This window comes from Brienomyrus brachyistius, chromosome 4 (genome assembly GCF_023856365.1).
Source record: "Brienomyrus brachyistius isolate T26 chromosome 4, BBRACH_0.4, whole genome shotgun sequence".
Taxonomy (NCBI): Eukaryota; Metazoa; Chordata; class Actinopteri; order Osteoglossiformes; family Mormyridae; genus Brienomyrus; species Brienomyrus brachyistius.
The window spans coordinates 20,103,132-20,123,477 of NC_064536.1; the positions used below are offsets into that span (position 1 = coordinate 20,103,132).

At 42.8% G+C, this 20,346-nt stretch overlaps 2 protein-coding genes across 4 annotated transcripts in view; one reads left to right on the forward strand and one right to left on the reverse strand.

Annotated features, from left to right (window-relative positions):
* LOC125739605 (NACHT, LRR and PYD domains-containing protein 12-like) overlaps window positions 1–20,346 on the reverse strand; it is a 728,681-nt gene that overhangs the window by 136,639 nt on the left and 571,696 nt on the right. Inside the window, exons 6-10 of one of the 3 annotated variants that reach the window (XR_007397215.1) lie at window positions 8,792–10,511; window positions 7,330–7,503; window positions 7,017–7,190; window positions 6,861–6,907; window positions 4,510–5,118 (exon numbers count right to left, since the gene is read on the reverse strand). Coding sequence is in view for 1 of the 3 variants with exons in the window: in XM_049009881.1 (XP_048865838.1) it covers window positions 7,017–7,190; window positions 7,330–7,503; window positions 8,792–9,804 (1,361 nt within the window). In the remaining 2 variants the exon portion in view is untranslated. The remainder of the gene's footprint in view (window positions 1–4,509; window positions 5,119–6,860; window positions 6,908–7,016; window positions 7,191–7,329; window positions 7,504–8,791; window positions 10,512–20,346) is intronic. The other 2 variants (XM_049009881.1, XR_007397214.1) reach the window with 2 other exon arrangements.
* Window positions 1–20,346, forward strand: part of LOC125739619 (tripartite motif-containing protein 16-like) — a 56,984-nt gene that overhangs the window by 24,919 nt on the left and 11,719 nt on the right. The window lies entirely within an intron of this gene.

Consider the following 20,346-nt stretch of genomic DNA (forward strand, 5'->3'; position numbering starts at 1 on the left):
ACGAGCTGGGCGTGACATTTATATTTTAACTTGTTATTTTAAAATAAATATCTAGAAAAAAAGTTTCATTACTACATCCTGGTAAATGTCTGACTCTCCTTACTGAGACAGATACACTCCCAGCACAGAAACAGAATGAAGAAACCTGACATTTATCATGTGGATTATGTTGAAAAATATAAAAATCAAGTCTGTGGGCTGACAGTGATCATAAAAGCTCTCTGTCTAAACCTAACACAGTCTGTCTATAACTGCATGTTACGCCTGACGCCACATGACAGCCTGAAACCCCATAAGCTCTCTGCTGTAAATCTGCTTCATTTGGGGAAAAAAGCAAATAAAAGACTAATAAAATCTAAATGGACACAGATGTTAATTCTCAGTATAACTGCTCTCTCCTACCAGTCTGTCAACTACATAATTTCTCTTTTCATCCATTCAAGGTTGTGTGAAACTGGAGCCTCTTGTAGAAGATGCCCAGGATGGGCTGCAGACACGTTGCAAGGCACACTCACACTCTCACACTCACACTCACACTCACACACTCACACTCACACTCACACTCACACTCACACTCTCACACTCACACTCACACACTCACACTCACACACTCACACTCACACACTCACACCTACAGACAGTGACTCCAAATCACCGATCTTCAGCGGTGAAGGGAAACTGGAGAACCTTGAGGAAACCCCACAACAACATGGGAAGAACATGTGAACTCCACACTAACTGAGCCGGGGTGGAGACTCGAACCCCAGTCCCAGAGGTACGAGGAAACAGTGCTGATCACTGCGGCAACACGCCCCCCCCCCCCCCCCCGCCCCCCTTAATTTCTCTTTACAATATTAAACTGTATTATTATTTCTGGTTTGGGTAAAAAAAAAACAATATCAGTAACTTTTATGCTCATTAAAGCTAAATAAATGTTTACAGTGAGTACAGTGTGTATAATGTAGTATTTTATTCATAACCCACAGATCCAGTATTTGCCCAGTCTGCTCTTCTCAGTCTGGCCTCAGTCCAAACCACACCTACTGCAGCCTGAGAAGCAGGAAGCTCCTCCCACTCTCACAAAAAAATATGAACAAAACGGAAATTAAACTACTCAGTGTTTTTTGGAAAATGTACTGATGGTGTAGGTTGTACACAGAAGTATAAATCAGCCTTTAGTCTGAGCGGCCAGTAGGCAGAGCAGGCTGAGGCATTTAAATACCTGGGCACAGTTATGGATGCCTGCATGTCATTCCCCCAACATGCTGACCTTGTGTTTAAAATGGCCCAACAGCTCCTGCACCTTCCACACAGGCTCATGAGGTTTAATGTTAGTAAGAGAGATTTAACTCTGCTCACTTATTGGACCTGTTCTCACCTTATTATCATATGCTGGTAAATCTCTCTTCCAGTCAGACCTACATCAGTCTTTCTCAGGTTGTTAATCAGGCCAGATATCAGGGTCAGCTCAGCCTTCACTGCTGGAGTCGTTCTCTCGCTCAGTCTCTAGGAAAGCCTGCCTTTGATTGGCCGAACTGTGTCAGACAGAGAGATGACAAGCCATCGTATTATTCAATGAACTGGAATAAATGTCTGCCATAGAGCAAGTCATTATGAACAGCCGTCCAGGCTTCTGTCCCCGTGAACTTTAGACACGTAGATGTGTGCAGGTCTGGGCTGGGAGTTTCCAGTGTGCAGGGTTAGCAAACAATTTCTGAATGTTCACTAAAGAAATATCAGTCATCCTTGTGAACCTCGTTAAGTTTAGACTGATTTATCTATGACTTTGTGTTTCTGTCACTTTCGCCCCATTCAGACATGCACTGTCACCCAGACTGTTCTTCACATTCCCCAGAGGGGCTGTACATGTGAACACAAATGTCTGAATCAGTCGTACCGGATGGTAAAAGGAGTTGATCCTGCTAGCTACTTAGTATAAAGTCGGGGTAATTTATGATTAACCCCCAATGACCCCCATGTGTGAATGGAGCAGGAAATTGTCCAGTGTAGGATCACACACACACACACACACACACAGACATAACACAGACAAACACACACATAACACATATATGACAGGGCTGAGATTCCAGGTTGCCTGAGACAAGGCCTAGGCTGGTATGAGAGGTACTCGTTGGCCAAAGTGGGGTTAGTGACCCTCTCCCTCCCCCCCCCCACCCCACACACAAACACACACAGATAACAAGGGAGGCCAGCATTTCAGCTTTTATGGCCCAAAGATTTAGGGACCTACAAGTGGTAGAATGGACCTCAAGGGTAGGGGTCCCTCAACTTGGCACACAACCCCCCCCTCCTTTCCATCCTCCCTTGCAAACCACAGACTCACCCAACACCCTGAAGAAAGTTCTCTTTTAAGTTTGGCCTGTATATACCCTGTATGTGGGTTTACTTATTATTGCTAGTCTCAGTATCCATATAGGTTATGTCAGTCTGTGTCCTTAGACAGTCTTAGTGTTTTGTGTGCCGCCCTTATAACTGTGTTTCACAGAGTATCACCTATCTTACCCTTCTCACTTGAACCATTATATAAATATGGATAAATATATATGTACAGCTACCCCTGCATACAAGCTCTCATGGTTAAATCAGAGGAATCGTGAAAATTAAATAATGTAAATAATGTCACCAGGTATCTCAGTGGGTCTCCTAACTATCAGAGGTTTTTTCTTTCTTTATTTAACACCCCCCCCCCCTTTTTACATTCCTCTGTTGGCTCTTATTTCATCTTTGTGGTCCGTTAGCACTTATTTGTCTTGTACTATTCTGTGTTAAAAGACTGAATCAAGGTATATATTATCAATCCTGGAAAGCAGATCATTCCATTAATTTGTGTTTGTTATTTGTTAAGTCAATGTCTGTCTTACGTTAGTACAGTATTAGGTAGAAATAAATACATGCCTTTTATACAACTTCAGCCTCCGTTCATTGAGTCCTCACTAAAGTCGCTGACTGTGCAATCTGGCTCCTAAGCTCCGAAACCTCAAATTGCCTAAAATATCGCAACACTTTCTCTCAATGGCCGTGAGAGCAGCTTCGCTACCAGTCGTTTACATTACCTGGTGATGTAGCTCGGGGGACGAACATTCTAACCCAGGTTACTAAGTGATACTGACAATTAGTGAATCCTATTTAAGTCTTACATTAACAGACTCACAGGGATTCTGCAATTGAGATTGAAGGAAACAACCATTCTGCGTAACAATTAGTTCATAATCATCATTAAATAATATTTAATTAAAATGTAATTAATTTCCCTACATATTGGTGGAGACATTAAAATTTACCTGAGCTAATTTTTCTACCCCAGAGAATTTACAGTGAGTCAGTGGGAGTGTGGATGATATTTCTATCATGCGACAGGCATGAAAACGGAAGAATACAAACATTACAGAGGGTGAAGAACAAGGGGCATTTTCACACGTGGGGCCCCCCAGCCTGCTGCTGCCTGAGGAGCTGGGGGTCGTCGCCCCGCCCTGCAATATGCTGCCGAGGCAGGGAACAACCCAGTATGGGGGGCCAGCCCATCGCAAAGTGCAGCCGTCTTTGATTCTTGAAAAAAAAAAAAAGACGTTTTCCACCTGCAGTACATAGGTCATCCACCAGAGGGCAGAATACAGGTATGGGATTGTATACAACGGGTTTTGAGGTAATCGGTAATCCTATTACTGACGTAGAGGTCTTAGAAATATTGGTATCAAATATGATACATGTGGCGTTATTGGGTTAATTACTTGTGCAGTTATTTACTTACTTGTAAGGACTTAGTTCGGCTTTTAATGACTCTTTTCCCGTGTTTAATGGGGGGTCAGAGAGACGCCGTTTGCTAATTAGCTTGTCGATTGTCAGGTGTAGCAGTTCACAGATTTAGTTGGGAAATTTTTATTCTTGTTTGTTGTATTTTGATCATTTATTCTAACGTGCATTACTGATTTATAACTTTTGTTTTTAACTCTACGGATATTTTTTGCTTTCGCTGTTATGTCTCCCGCCTCCTTTTACATGGTTATTATATATGCTGATTTAATCTAACCGTGTCAGTGAAATTACAGTAAAGTGTATTTGTTTAATTATATTATGTTTTACGTTACTCAGTTACCTCACTTATGCTTTGAGCAGCGCTGAACCAGGACATTAATATGATAGAATAGGAAGCTTTTATTGTGAATATACAGGCAGAAAATACAATATACAGACAGAAATATATCAAATGTACATATACAGGGGAGAGAAAAGGCCCCCCCACCCATCAGGCTTACATTTTATTACATTTTATTTTATTCAGAATCAGAATTCACTCTATTGGTACAACTGCAAGTACTATGAATTTGCATTATTGATGCATTAACATACAATATAGAACAAAAGTCAGAGAAAAACTGTCATTTTGCATGAGTTTGGCAAACTGACAAACATTCATTTATTTCTGTCTAACATACGTCACACTTCAGGGTAAAAAGGGTTATACTGGTTATAAAGCAGAGATTTTACCTTTTTGCCACGGAGAAGCAGCGACATGTGACACTCTGATAAGGTAAAAATGATTCCTCCAGCACACAGTGAGCTATCCCAGCATGCACAGCGACACAGAGGAGTTTGGATAATGAACCCCAAACCCTGGATAGAGGGGTTCAGTGAATGAGGAGGTGAAGCTGTACAGGAGGGTCAGTCCATCAGAGGAGACTCTGTAGAAGGACAGAGTACCAGCCGCCTGGTCCAGATACACTCCTACTCTGCGGGAGTCTGAGGGCTTTATAGGTATGACAGTCTGTTTATTATTGTGCCAGACAGAGTAACTGTCAGGAGAGCAGATCAGCATCCATGACTTGTCATTGTATCCAAGCAGACAGTCATCACTCCCTCCTTTCCTCCCGATTCCTTTATAAGTCACTGCTATCCAGACTCCATATCCACTCCACTCAGCCTCCCAGTAACAGCGACCAGTCAGACTCTCTCTGCACAGAACTTGGTCCCAACAGTCAAATCTCCCTGGATGATCAGGATATGGCTGCTCTGCCCCCCGTGTCACCTTCCTGTCCCCCTCTGACAGAGACAGGCGTCTGTATGCTGTGTTGGGGTCCAGCGTCAGCTGGCAGGAGTCTGTAGGCAAGAGGAAGAGCGATTAATCCCATGACGAAGCCCAGCATCTCCATCATTATCACTGTCACACCTCACACACTCACTAACACAGAACTCGCTCCAATACACACATTTTATTCCCAATATACTCATGTAGCCGCCCGAGTCTGCGGCGCTCCGGCTGCCCCCTGCGCTGTGAGACACGCCGCGCTGAGAGACTCGCTGGGGACCCAACTGCACTTTAGCCTGCGTTCTATTATTCTGTACGATGCATAAAATATAAAAACGAAGCAGGAATTCAAGTATGTGAAATACCTCAGGAAATGTCGGACGCCGCGCGACCCCGGCGGGAAGACGCGCCGAAATGCTGCGCGTGCTAAATTAATAGCCTTAATTGCAGGTACATAAAATTATAAACAGCATTAATAAAACATGTTAAACATGAAATTGTACCACAAAATGTACCACTAGAAGTTAATTTGTCTTAACTTCAAAATAAGAACTTCCTTCAAACCCCTTCGAACACATACCGCCCTCCAGCAGCGTGCAGCGCCGACTAGTGATGTGCTGGTCGCGAACGAGCCGCTCAAAAGATCCGGATCCGGACCGAGAAACATTTTTAAAAAGCCAACCGCCTCCGCGGCTCAGCGCTCCATGCGGCTCCGACTGTGACTGAGGTTTGTGTTAATGGCGTGAGCCGCGCGACCGATCACGTGATGACTCAGAAGGGGTGGGGGGGGGAGTGGCGGCGGCGATGCACGTGCTGACGGTGTACAGGTACAGAGCACGAGGGAGGGAGAGGAGGAGAGAAAGAGGGAGTGTGGTGCGCGAATAATACGCAAGATGAGTGATAGTCGGACACGCGAAGCGGCATTTGGATGCATTTTAATAGCTATGATAACTCAAAGGCAGATGCACAGTTTGCAAGATAAAGCTGTCATTTCGAGCAGGATCCACAAACAACCTTCAGACACTTAGGAACTGCGCATCCAACAGTTCAGATGGAAGGAAAAAGACAGGCTAGCGTGCCTGCTACTGCCAGAAGGCGGATCAGCCCGTCTAAGCTGAGGCACTTAGCCTTTCTGCGCCAAAGGAAATGTTAACATGTTACACTGTTAGAAAGGTGTGAGATAGTTGTTATAGTGAATAGAACCTAAAACTGTTGGATGCTGGTGTTTTGCACGTTGTAATTTATTTATTATTTTTTAATTGTCATTTGTTATTTATGTTATTTTACTGTAATTAATAGATCAAGGACAAAAACAGATTTTTCCACTGTGTTCAATAATGTTCAATATCTTTTTATACCAAACAATGTAAAATCATGGTATTGAGGAAATTATAAGGTTTAGTACCCATATCAATCATGGGTCAAAACAGCACTGAATCTGGCTGAAGCAGAAGTAATAAAATGAAGAGTCATTTGGGAGCCGGAAGAGCCGACTCTACTTGGTGAGCTGAGCCAAATGATCCGACTCACTAAAAAGAGCCGAAATTCCCATCACTAGTGCAGACTGAGGAGACGTTCGGTGTCACAGCCAGTTTGGGGAGATTACGGGTGCTGTCTTAGGACAATACTAACAAATCTCAAAACAGTACTACTACAGAAGTTCCCAGACTCCCATTATTATTTAAGAAAGTCGTCATATTTAAGCCCAACAAATGAAAATAAAAAAAACAGACACACATCACAATAATTGTGTGAATGTTTTCATAAAGTAGTATTGACAGTGTTAAGAATAAAAACATGCAAACAAACTTACATTTCTGGATCCCTGGTCTGGTCCTGCACTCCCCACTGTGGTCCACACTATAGCAGAAGCAGAATGACATAGTACTGCTGTATCCATTTATTTGATTGTTGCATTTTCTCCACAAACAGGAGTCTATAGCAGGACAGACACACATTCTGTACTCACTTCAGTTTCTCCAGTTTACAGCTGGGATCCTCCAGTAGAGCAGAGAGCAGCTTCACTCCTGAGTCTCCTGGGTGATTGTAGCTCAGGTCCAGCTCTCTCAGGTGTGAGGGGTTTGACCTCAGAGCTGAAGCCAGGGATGAACAGCCTTCTTCGGTGACTCTACAGCCTGACAGCCTGCAGAGAGACAAACAATATCTCTCCAATAAATAAAAACACCTCATCACTATGAGTATTACTTTTATGTAAATGTGACAACTTCAATAAAGCTTTCAGCAATTACACATTACAGTGTGGAATACGCAGTGATATTGACCTCAGTATCTCCAGTGTACAGTGCGATTCCCCCAGTCCAGCAGAGAGCAGCTTCACCCCTGAATCCTGCAGGTCATTGTCACTCAGGTCCAGCTCTCTCAGCTGAGAGGAGTTTGATCTGAGAGCTGAAGCCAAAACTTCACAGCATTTCTCTGTGAGTCTACAGCTGTCCAACCTGGAAAAGAAAATGTGTTAAGATATAAATACATACATCACACACAGGTATTTCAAATAAAATATTAAAATAAGCATTTTAAGCACAATAACACATATAGCATATAGCTGTTATTTGTCATAGTCAGAAACACAAATAGTTTTTACTTGACACTCCCCAGCCGAGACAAACCTGCTGTTTCATGACCTTACAGGGTGAGTTACCCTGTAATATATGCATAAGTATTTTTATAAAGCTCTGAGCACCGCTGGGGCTCAGTGATCAACAACCAACCCTGGGGTTCCAGGGTTTTGGGTTCAGTTCCTGCCTGGGATATGTGTAAGTGTACATATTTATGTGGGATTTGAATGTCCATCCATCCATCCATCCATTTTCCAAACCGCTTATCCTACTGGGTCGCGGGGGGTCCGGAGCCTATCCCGGAAGCAATGGGCATGAGGCAGGGAACAACCCAGGACGGGGAGCCAGCCCATCGCAGGGCACACTGACACACCATTCACACACACACGCATTCCTATGGGCAATTTAGTAACTCCAATTAGCCTCAGTATGTTTTTGGGCTGTGGGGGGGAAATCGGAGTACCCGGGGGAAACCCCACGACGACATGGGGAGAACATGCAAACTGCACACACATGTGACCCAGGCGGAAACTCGAACCCGGGTCCCAGAGGTGTGAGGCAACAGTGCTAATCACTGCACCACCATGCCGCCCCCGATTTGAATGTCAAGAAGGGCTTAAGTTATTTTAATTACATTTTTTATATGACTTTTGAATTGCTGACACCATGACTGAAATCTTTATTTTCTGTTTTGCTGTAACTGAGAACCTGTTAAATTTCCAAAACACTAATCAGACAATTATCAATACTGTCAGATAGGGATGAAATAGTGATGCTTTATTCATCCCCCTGGTAAAACAGTGCTGTCGCCCCTCTGATTTTGCTCTCTCTGACACACACATACAGGTCAGAGCGCAGGGTTGGCCAGCATCCAGCCCCCTGAAGCTGGGGGCTAAGGGCCTTGCTCAAGGGCCCAAAACCAGCATTTCTCTGCCGGCCAGGTATTTAAACCGGTGACCTTCTGACCACAGGCACAGAGTCCAAACCCACTGAACCACACACCACACCAAGAATGTTAAAAAATATACATATCCTGTAGTATCCAGAATGAAAAAGAATTTCTAGGTGTCCATATAAATACACTCTAATTGTTGTGATGATATATAAAAGCAGTATCATGAGTAACATCTGTACTTCTTTAGCGACAGACGTATGTAAGATCACTTACAGAGCTGTCCTAGATTTCTTGATCACAGGCAGCAGCCTCTGAAGACCTTCATCTGATCTGATGTATTTCTTCAGATCAAACACATCCAGCTCCTTATCTGACATCAGTAACACAAAGGCCAGAGCTGACCACTGTGCAGGTGAGAGGTCTGCTGCTGAAAGACCTCCTGAACTCAGGGATCTTTGTACTTCCTCTATTAGAGAATTGTCACCTAGTTCATTCAGACAGTGGAACAGGTTAATGGTCCTTTCTGCAGATAAATTCTCCTGAATTTTCTCCTTGATATACTGGGCCAATTCCTTAATGTTATGTGAGCTGGGTCTTGTCTCTCCCAGTAGTTTTTGTAACAGAATCTTACTGGAGTCTGTTGAGAGGCCAAGGAGGAAGCGGAGGTAGAGGTCCAAGTGTCCATTCTTGCTCTTTAATGCCTGATCCACTGCAGTCTTCAGCAGGTCAGCTGATGAGTTTGACAGAAACACATATAAAGCAGCGAGATACTCCTGGATGCTCAGATGCACAAAGCAGTACACCTTCTCCTGGTACAACCCATACTCCTCTTTAAAGACTTCTGTACACACTCCAGAGTGAACTGAAGCCTCTGTGACATCAACACCATTCTCTCTCAGATCTTGCTTATAAAATATGAGATTGCCTTTCTCAAGGTTGTCAAAAGCCAGTTTACCAAGTTTCAAAAGGAATTCCTTGCTGTATTCCTTAGGCTTGGTTTCATAGTTTTTCATATACTTGTCATTTTTTAAGCTCACCTGGAAGATCAGGAAGTGTGTGTACATTTCAGTCAGAGTCCTTGGAATTTCTCCCGTGTCAGTCTCACTAAAAAGCATTTCAAGGACAGTGGCTGAAATCCAGCAGAACACAGGTATGTGGCACATGATGAAGAGGCTCCTTGATGATTTCACATGTGTGATAATCCTGTTAGCCTGGCTCTGATCACTAAATCTCTTCCTGAAATATTCCTCCTTCTGGGGATCACTGAACCCTCGTATCTCTGTCACCTGGTGGACACACTCAGGAGGTATCTGATTGGCTGCTGCTGGCCGGGAGGTTATCCAGAGGAGAGCGGATGGAAGCAGATTCCCCTTAATGAGGTTAGTCAACAGCACATCCAGTGATGTTTTCTTTGTTACATCAAACCAGCTCTCATTGTTCTGAAAATCTAGAGGAAGGCGACATTCATCCAGACCATCAAAGATTAACAAAACTTTGTACCTACACAGCTCAGTGGATTCAAGCGATTTCAGTTCTGGGACAAAGTGGTGAAGCAGATCAATCAGACTGTATTCATCCTTAATCAAATTCAGGTCGCGGAAAGGAAGAGCAAAGATGAAGTGAATGTCCTGGTTTGCTTTTCCTTCTGCCCAGTCAAGAATAACTTTCTGCACAGAGACTGTTTTCCCGATACCTGCGACCCCTTTTGTGAGTACAGTTCTGATAGGTGTCAAACGTCCATATAAGGGTTTAAATATATCATTGCACTTGACTGTAGTATCTTCTGTTACCCTTTTCTTGGATGCTGTTTCAATCTGTCTCACTTCATGTTCATCACTGACTCCTCCAGCTCCCCCTTCAGTTATGTAGAGTTCTGTGTAAATCTCTTTGAGAAGTGTTGACTGTCCTTCCTTAGCTTTCCCTTCAAACACACACTCAAATTTCTGCTTCAGATTATATCTGATTATGCGCTGATACTGTGACAGAAGATGCCCTGAAATGAAATGAGAGCTTTTCAAAAAACATTTTTACTCATTTAAGTCAAATTAAATGAACTTGAATAAATGATAAACTGAAATGTAATCAACATTTTTTCATAAACTCTTTTTCTGCAGTAAATCAAACACACACTGAATGAGGTGCAGCTCTTACTCTTCTCCAGCATGTCAGCGAGATCATTTTGCTCCATGTTTCTCAGGATGTACAGTGTGATCTTCAGAGCTCCCTCTCTACCACAGGTCTTCTGCATCTGACCATCACTGTCCAGGTCATTGTCCTCCTCCAGCTGAGGCTCAGAGCATTCTGGGTCATTCTGATCCAGGTACCTTTTGAATTTCATCAGCTCATCCTTCAGAAACGTTTGAGCTTTTTTCTCCAGTAACTGAAATGAACAGTTACAGTTTAATTATTATCACTCTTTGCACCGTGTCTGTTTATAAATTCATTTGTGAATTATGCTGCATTCCATTTCAACTTGTAATTTGGACATTTGGACTTCCTAGCGTGAAATTTCAACTGGAACCCTGAAGTCGGAATTCCAACTCGTGAAGTTCGGGGGAACCACCACAACCCCGACCTCAGAATTCAAAATGAAGAAGTAAAAGCTGTAGTTTTATAGTGTTTATTAGCAGTTATGTATTATGGTTGTACACATCGCTTTCTGTTGCTATGGTGTTTTTATGTGCAAATATCATGTGTTGTTATGAACTGGTATTGCTAACAATAACTAACAATTAACCTGAATAAAACTGGGGCCTGTTTCAGAAATCAGGATTTCTTTCTTAGCCGGGTAACTTGTCAGATTTAAAGTAGTCTGGGCTAAATATAAGTGAATGAAGATGAAGGCCATTTAAACTGGGGCACATTAAATACAAGAAGATATCTGGCTAAGCAAGAAATCCTGCTCTTTGAAACAGGTCCCTGGTTTTGCTAAATGGCTTTCCGACTTGCTGTACTGGAATGAGGGTAACTTGGGTGTGACGTCATTCACAGCTCTGACTTCTGACATCTGAGGTAAATGGAATGTAGCATTAATTGTAAATATCATCTCTTTGATAGGATGAACTACTTATTGTACATCTGTAGAAGATATATGTCAATTTAGATAAAATTTAAGAAAATATACTTCAATAATAAATGCACACCTTGAAGATGGATGATAAGTCTCCTTTATGTGGATGTGAATTGCATCTATTCACTCGGTCCCTGTGAATAAAACACAAATATCCAAGCATTATATTGTTATTTATATAGATGTAACTGCCATCCACATTCTGAGCTTATTTCATTAGACTGGCTTCCTGACATCAGCTTGCTTATGACAGTATAAGAGAAGCAGTGACATCTAGTGGCAGCAGAGAGAGACAGCAGGTAACAGCCAGGAGAGACGGTTTGGCATGTAGCTCCCAGTCACTCAATGACATTCACTGGCTACTTCTTGTAAACTGTTTAACATGATTTCAAACAGATTTCAACTTAATTACCATAACTATCCAGGGGTGGGATCTGGGAGGGTACAGCCATGCCTCCTGCAATTTAGGGACCCCCAGCTGATCTCTAATTTTTATCATTTTTATTTGCTAAAAATATACATAGATCAAATGTTCACACTGAACCATTTGTATAATAATTTTCATTACAATAAAATGTATAACAATACACCAATATACAAATTTTGCATGATACCCCCCCCCTCCTCCTCCGCCCAACATCACTCCTCTTTCCCTTTTGGCTCCAAAGCAGCTCACTTAACCCCAAAGGGATTTATTCTCTCCCTTGTTTCCAGGGATAACACTAGACTGCCTGTAATACTCAGGGGCTTCCTGTCTCTTGCTGGGCTGCACCTCAGGTTCCCAGCAGGCCCAGGCTCTGGTGTGACCTCTGGCAGCTCCGTAGGATCTTGTCCAGTGTGAGAAAAAATGACTAGTGGGACATTTTGTAACCAGCTTTGAAACTGTATGTTTGTGCAACTAATGCAAAAGTACCTGAGTGTTATGCAGCTGACAGCCAAGAATGTCAGTTTAAGAGAATTAAGAGTTAACTTTAGTGTAGCAATATGTGCTTGAACTTTGTGCTCATTAGATTGAGCAGATATGCAGGTTAGAGAACAGAAATGCAAGTTTAGAGCCTGTTTATCAGACAGAGCAGGAAAATCACAAAAGGCTACAGTGAGTGGGGGCTGCTTGCAGGTGGCCAGACCCACAAGTTACAGGCTGTATAAAGTTCATATGAAACGCTGATTACAAAATATCCATCTAGTCAGTTTCTCTCTCACAAGTGTTGTCCCTGGTCCCAGGTTCATAGCTCCTCAGTTCTGCTTGTTAATTGTTAGTTAATTCCACCTGTGTCCTGTTTCCAGTGTCTGCTCTGATTGGTTGATTGTTTTGAGTCCTCACACCTGCCTTTTCTTAGTCCCCATGATCTGTGTATTTTAGTTCCTGCCTGTGGTCAGTTCCCTCAATTGGTCATTGTATCACATGTTGTTGATCATGTGCTTTGTTTCTGTGTGTATTGGATTCCTGTGTAGTTATTTTCCCCTTAGTCCTGCTCCCTGTTGCCCTGGTCTTTCCTAGTGTCCCCATGTGTTTTGTTGTTACGGCCTTTTGACCCCTCGTGGTTCCCTTATTTTCTGCTCTGTGTTGTTATAAATAAACCCCTGTCATGTTGGAGCCACACTGTGGATCGTCATCCTTTCCTCACCTGCACCATCCCCCGATCCCATGATAACTAGCTAATTAGTAACAGGCTCTGTTCCACTAAACATGTTCAAACTGAAGTCTCAGTCTGAACAGAGCTAAAGAGCCCATGAGAATCTATTTATTATCAAAGCTGAAACATCCATCCCAGAAGAAGACAATCTATTGTCCAGTCATGCTTAATCAGTATAGAGCAGTAGCTCTTTTCCAGCTGCATGCTGAGGATTGACATTTAAAATCCACTTTTCAATCTACTGTCTAATTCCAGCTCACAAGAAGTCAGTCTTTACAGTGATCCTCAGACTTTAACCTCAGACGTGATTTATACAGAAGACAGACAAAACTTCTGTTTAAATTTTCAAAACCAATGGGATTTGTATGAGTTAACATTTCAAAGTTGATTTTTTTCTATTAGCTTGTATGTGCCTGTATGTCATTTGACTGAGAGTCTGAGTGTTTTAAACAATGTTTAAATGTATATTTACCTTTGATCTGTAGGTAAACGTCCCTCTCTGAAGACGATTGGTCGGTCCATTGACATGTCACTCTTCATGGAAACACAGCTGGGTGCAGGTGAGCCTGCTCTCTCCATCAGGACACTGTGTACAGTGAGAGGAAAAACCCTCATTATATAAATATAATTCATATGTGGACAGGGTCACATTAAACCTTCAGCTGTTTAACCTCCTGCTCTGTCTTCATCTACTTTGTTATGCTGTGAAGCTCTTCATGCAAAAATGCTTGTTTACATTTAGCTTTAATGTAAAATAAAGTCTCACCTAAAATAAAGATCCCAATATGAAAGGTTTAGTATCATTGTTACAGCCTCCATTACTAGACTTGCCTGTAGTTGCTTAATGTTATATAAATTTAGCCTTAAATTGTGATCCTCACAATAAATTTCACCAAGTTACCAATAAAAAAACATTATAAAATATAAACTTTTATTTTAACTTTATTTTAGCGCATATTCAGAAAATCACCTCGCGCCCCAATTATGTGAAAAATGTAAGAATCACCGCTAAGTGGCAGCAGAGGACCGCGTCCAGGGAGTACAATTAAATGTAAATACTTGGAGGAAATTAAATTTCATGAACTTAATAAATGATAAACATAAATAATCTACCCCATGGTATTGAATCAGTTAAGTCTCGATGAAGTGAATTAAGTTAAGACTGATTACTCACTCTTTCGAGAATGCTGGAACGTTTATTTTTTATGACCGTGTGTAAAACAGCACAAACACACAGGTTCTGTCTTACCTCTCAGTTCTCTTTGTTTTACACTCCGCAGGGGGGGGTATTTCAGAAGCAGCTACCCCCACTTCTGTGCCGACCTAGACCAGATGACTCCTGCTGGGGCCTCTATGAACACGAAGGGTAAACATAGTACATACAAACATACATACAGACACATATGTATGTCTGAGGTGTCGCAGGACTGGTTTGAGAAACAGTATATAGCATCCGCTAACATATACAATACACCACCAAATATAGCTTATTTATTACGTTGTATCTGTTGACTAAAATCTTACCTTGCAATACAGAATCTTATCCGTGTTTCTTGACAAAATGGAGAGTCCAGCATTAAAATACTTTCACTTTCATTTACAAACAGGAAATGCTGCACATCAAACGCGGAAGCGGTCTAAGCAGAAATGAACACGGACTCAGTGGCCCGGCGTAGGATTTTTGGGGATATTATCCATGTCACTTAATAACAAGTAACAATAAGAGAAAGGGGACAAGCTCCCGCCGCCACCTAATTTTGTCATGACGCACATTTTGCGTTATACTTGTACATATAAAACGCGGTTCTGCAGTGACACTTAAATCAATAACACGCATAAATCATTATCACACTATCTTACTCATGATTCACTTTTCACATTTGTCCCCGCCCCACGTTTACTTTTGGGACGTAATAAAACGCTTAAGGTGAAAAGCTTAATGTGGTTTAATCTACAAAAACAGCGACCAAAAACCACCAATTTTCTCACAGACATATCAACTGACAAAAAAAAAATCAAAACCGAAATACTAGGAATATGGACTTTATCTTACGTTACGCGTTTTCCTCTCCATCAGGGGCGCCGCTAAGGGGGGGAAAGTTTGGACAATTCTAAGGGCCCAAGCCCTTTAGGGGCCCCCAGAGATCTGAATGGGTGTGGTAGGGGGGCCCAACCTCATATTTTGTCATAGGGCCCAAAATTGCTAGCGGCGCCCCTGCTCTCCATTGACGCTCATTATAAGGAAAAGGCTTAACGTGACTTAATGTACCAAAATAGCGACCAATAATCACCAATTTTCTCACCGACATATCTGGTCACAAAAACTTTCACATTTTACTTTGCGGCCACTTCAGATTAATATTTTATTAGTGCCAATTCTAATAGTATATTTATATATTACATCCCTTACAGTTGGAACTGACAGTTTAAACCTCCTTTTGTTGCCTTAACCTAAACCATGATACTGAACAATCTTTGTTTTCAGATCATTTGAGAGATCTTAGAAGATCCCATGGTGTTACTCTTCAGAGGAGAGTCAAAGAGAAGCAGGAATTGCAATTGGCCACCTTCAGTTCCCTTTCTCATGATTAGACACACCAGTCTATGAAGTTCAAGGCTTAATGAGCTAATCCAACCAATTCGTTGTTGCAAGTAATCAGTATTGAGCAGTTACATGCATTCAAATCAGCAGAATTACACGGTTACCCAAATTTTTTCACAGCCAGTTTTTCACATTTGATTTTATTTCATACAACTGAATACTGCTTCACTAAAAATCTACCCCAGTACTCAGATGTTCCTGAAAGGCATACCACTGTTATCTTTTTTGGTGGAAGTAGAGTAAATTATTATGCAGACTGAGAGCAGTTCCCAAACTTTTTCATATGACTGTATATATACACACAATATTAATTATATATACATTATACATATGTACAAGAATATTACAACAATTGTCATAGTTATATTCTTAACATTCATCCAACAGCCACTCTCAAGGTTCACCTCTCAACAGTCAATTTAAAGGCTACATTAAAGTTCTATTTTATTAGCAGACCACTGTCACAGCCTATATAACATATATTGCAAATAAATACATTAGTAATTGCACAAAATCATCTGATCGTTTAATCCTTGCTTGTACTGACTACCACAAATGTCTAATGTGTTCAAGCTGAATCAGTAAATGTGGTATTTTCACTGGAAACTGGAACACTTTGCAACAAATTGCGGGTTGAGAAATCTTCAGGTCCAATTTATTTTGTATACCACGTTCTCACAACATTACATCGTCACAAAGCGCTTTACAGCATCCCCACCCAAAGCCCCCCAGAGAGTAAGCCAGAGGTGACAGTGGCAAGGAAAAACTCCCAAGAAGGAAGAAACCTTGGGAGGGACCAGACTCAGAGGGGGAGCCCAACCGCCTGGGGCTGGCAGGGAAAGTCAAAGTCCCAGTTCACATTGTCCCAGTCTTAACATCTGAGACACAAAGCAGGGGGCAGGGAGGTGATGACAGGCAAGTGGTGGAGCTGCTTCATATGGCAGGACGAACAGTGGTACAGCAGCAGGGCATAGAGGGAAGGCATCACAGGCAGAAGGGCAGACAGGGAAGGGATCACTGGCAGAAGGGCGTAGGGAGAAGGCGTCACAGGCAGAAGGGCGTACAGGGAAGGCGTCACGTGCAGAAGGGCGTACAGGGAAGGTATCACAGGCAGAAGGATATACAGGGGACGCATCACAGGCAGAAGGGCGTACAGGGAAGGCGTCACGTGCAGAAGGGCGTACAGGGAAGGTATCACAGGCAGAAGGGCGTACAGGGAAGGCGTCACGTGCAGAAGGGCGTACAGGGAAGGTATCACAGGCAGAAGGGCATAGAGGGAAGGTATCACAGGCAGAAGGGCATAGAGGGAAGGTATCACAGGCAGAAGGGCATATAGGGAAGGCGTCACTGGCAGAAGGGCGTATGGAGAAGGCATCACAGGCAGAAGGGCGTACAGGGAAGGCGTCACTGGCAGAAGGGTGTACAGAGAAGGCGTCACAGGCAGAAGAGCGTACAGGGAAGGCGTCACTGGCAGAAGGGCATACAGGGAAGGCGTCACAGGCAGAAGGGCGTACAGAGAAGGCGTCACAGGCAGAAGGGCGTACGGAGAAGGCGTCACAGGCAGAAGAGCGTACAGAGAAGGCGTCACAGGCAGAAGGGCGTACGGAGAAGGCGTCACAGGCAGAAGAGCGTACAGGGAAGGCGTCACTGGCAGAAGGGCATACAGAGAAGGCGTCACAGGCAGAAGAGCGTACAGAGAAGGCGTCACAGGCAGAAGGGCGTACGGGGAATTCGTCACAGGTAGAAGGGCGTACAGGGAAGGCGTCACTGGCAGAAGGGCATACAGAGAAGGCGTCACAGGCAGAAGGGCGTACAGAGAAGGCGTCACAGGCAGAAGGGCGTACAGAGAAGGCGTCACAGGCAGAAGGGCGTACGGAGAAGGCGTCACAGGCAGAAGAGCGTACAGGGAAGGCGTCACAGGCAGAAGGGCGTACGGAGAAGGCGTCACAGGCAGAAGAGCGTACAGGGAAGGCGTCACAGGCAGAAGGGCGTACGGAGAAGGCGTCACAAGCAGAAGAGCGTACAGGGAAGGCATCACTGGCAGACGGACAAACTCGCCAGAAGGGCATAACAGGTAGTCTCAGGTAGTCAGGTAGGCAGGATATCTTGAAAATTTGGGGTCTCCAGGCAGCATAGTCCAGGAGGGGTAAGGGAAATAACATGTGCAATTTTCAAAATTAGGGGAGACTAGAGACAGTACAAACGGTTAGATGAATGCATTATGTAAGCTCTGGCAGATAAGGCTATGGCAGCATAAATAGGAGGGAGAGGCAGGTGGGAATGCAGGCATGAGGGGTCCCTGAAACGTCAGCACTGCAGTTCCACGAGAGGGTGTGAAGCTAGAGTGACAGCACTGACAGTTCAGTTCATCCAAAGCCAATGGCACCGATCCCCACCCAGCTCTACACCTCACACTACAGGTCTGACTGGGAGTGAGCAGTTAGCTAGAGCTAGAACTAAAGTCCCTATAAGCATGGGCGCCACTGCCATTAAATCTGAGGGGGGCGTGTCCCCTTCACATTTCATAATTATTCGTTTGGACCCCCCCCCCCCCCCCCAATATTTAACATAAAATATTAGCTTTATGCCAGTGTGCCCCTCCCCCACCCACATTCAAAATGCTTCTGACACCCCTGCTATAAGCTCGACTAAACAAGTGTGTTTTTAGCCTAGACTTGAATATTGAGAGTGAACCTGAATTGAATAAGCCTCACAAAAGCAGGATGTTCAGAACTATATCCACATCACTGAAGCATCCGTCATCGTCCTTGATCGTCAGATTCTAAATATGCCCGTTACTTTAAAACTGATATCAACCACAAATCTATATTATTTTTCAGGTGAATTTAATTCTCCATTACTTAGTATACTGACAAGTTTTGATGGAGAATGATAAACTTAAAATTATTAATAATTTTGCTAGGTGTTACACTGATGACACACGGAAAAACCCACAAGAAATTACACAGATTGACGCAGTAACTGACTACTCGGGAAACAGTCACAGAAATATAGAACCATACCTACCAATGAACGCAGAAACTTCTTAAATTCTAAATCTTAAATAGTACAACGACATTCGCCCCTTCTGCCTACTAAAAACTCCTCATCCAGCACGTTAGTTTCCAGGGGGGGTCTGCTACATTAGGCACCTCCTATGCAGGCGAACAATAACTAAAGGGACGGCGATTGGATGGAGGTCCATTGGAAGTCAGGGGGTTTTCTACATGGAGGTTCCTGTAGCCAGAAGGGGGCGTCTGCAAATAATAAGTTAAAAAACTAAATATGTGAACACCTTACAGTCCATTACATTTATTTGTCTTTTTTTAATGCTTTCTTTTGTCTTACAACGGAGATGGAAAAGGCTTAATGTGAGATAAAGCGCATATTCCTAATATTTTGGATTTGAAAGAAAAGGTGAAAATCTTTATGACCAGATATGTCTGTGAGAAATTTGGTGATTACTGGTCCCTGTTTTGGTACATTTAACCATATTAAGCCTTTTCACGTTAATCCGATCAAGGGTGGGTATAAAAGGATCATCCACCAATCCGATCTAGATTTTTCAAATGAATTAAATACTTTTTACAATCGTTTTAATTGTCATGATTTTAAAGAAGAGCAATTTTTAAAAATATTGCCCCGGGGAACAATTGTGTATATATCGATAAAAAGGTGGTTGTGGACATTTTTTAAATATAAAGGAAAGGAAAAGTCCTGGTCCTGATGGAATTAGAGGCTGTTTTCTTAAACACTGTGCAGGACAGTTGGCAGATATATTTTGTTATATTTTCACTTCATCTTCATAAGGTTCCCAGCCTTTGGAAAGATTCTATAATTGTACCGGTGCCAAAAAACAAGGCTCCAAAATTATCGGAGGATTACAGGCCTGTAGCACGTACCTCTCTTGTGATGAAGTCACCTGAGAAAATTGTGAGGGGTGCAATTGTAAATAAAATGCATGGAGCCTTGGATCCGCTCCAGTTTGCAGACACGTCAGGTAGGGGTGTGGAAGATGCAACGGCCACCTTATTAAATTCGATTTTTGCATATTTAGAAGGTTTCAATACTTTTGTGCGACTAATTTTTAGAGATTTTTCTTCAGCTTTTAGTTGTATTCAGCCGCATATTTTAGCAGGTAGACTAGAGAATGTTTATAATCTTGATCCTGGCTTGATTGGTTGGCTGATGGACTTCTTAACTGGAAGATCACAACGTGTGAGTGTGAATGGAGTTTTATCTGATGATCTTTTCTCTTCACTGGTTCCCCTCAGGGTTACGTTCTTTCTCCACTTCTATTTGTGCTGCATACTAATGAATGTCGAAGTCAGTATGCGGGGCGGCATGTTGTGAAGTTTGCGGATGACTCTGTGATTGTGCCTCTTCTTAACAGAAAGGTCCTTGACCATGGTCCTGTTGTGGAAGAATTTCTTGGTTGGTGCAAGTCATCGTTTGTGGACATTAATACATGAAAAACAAAAGAGATGATCATAGATTTTGGGAAGAATCCCATGGTCAC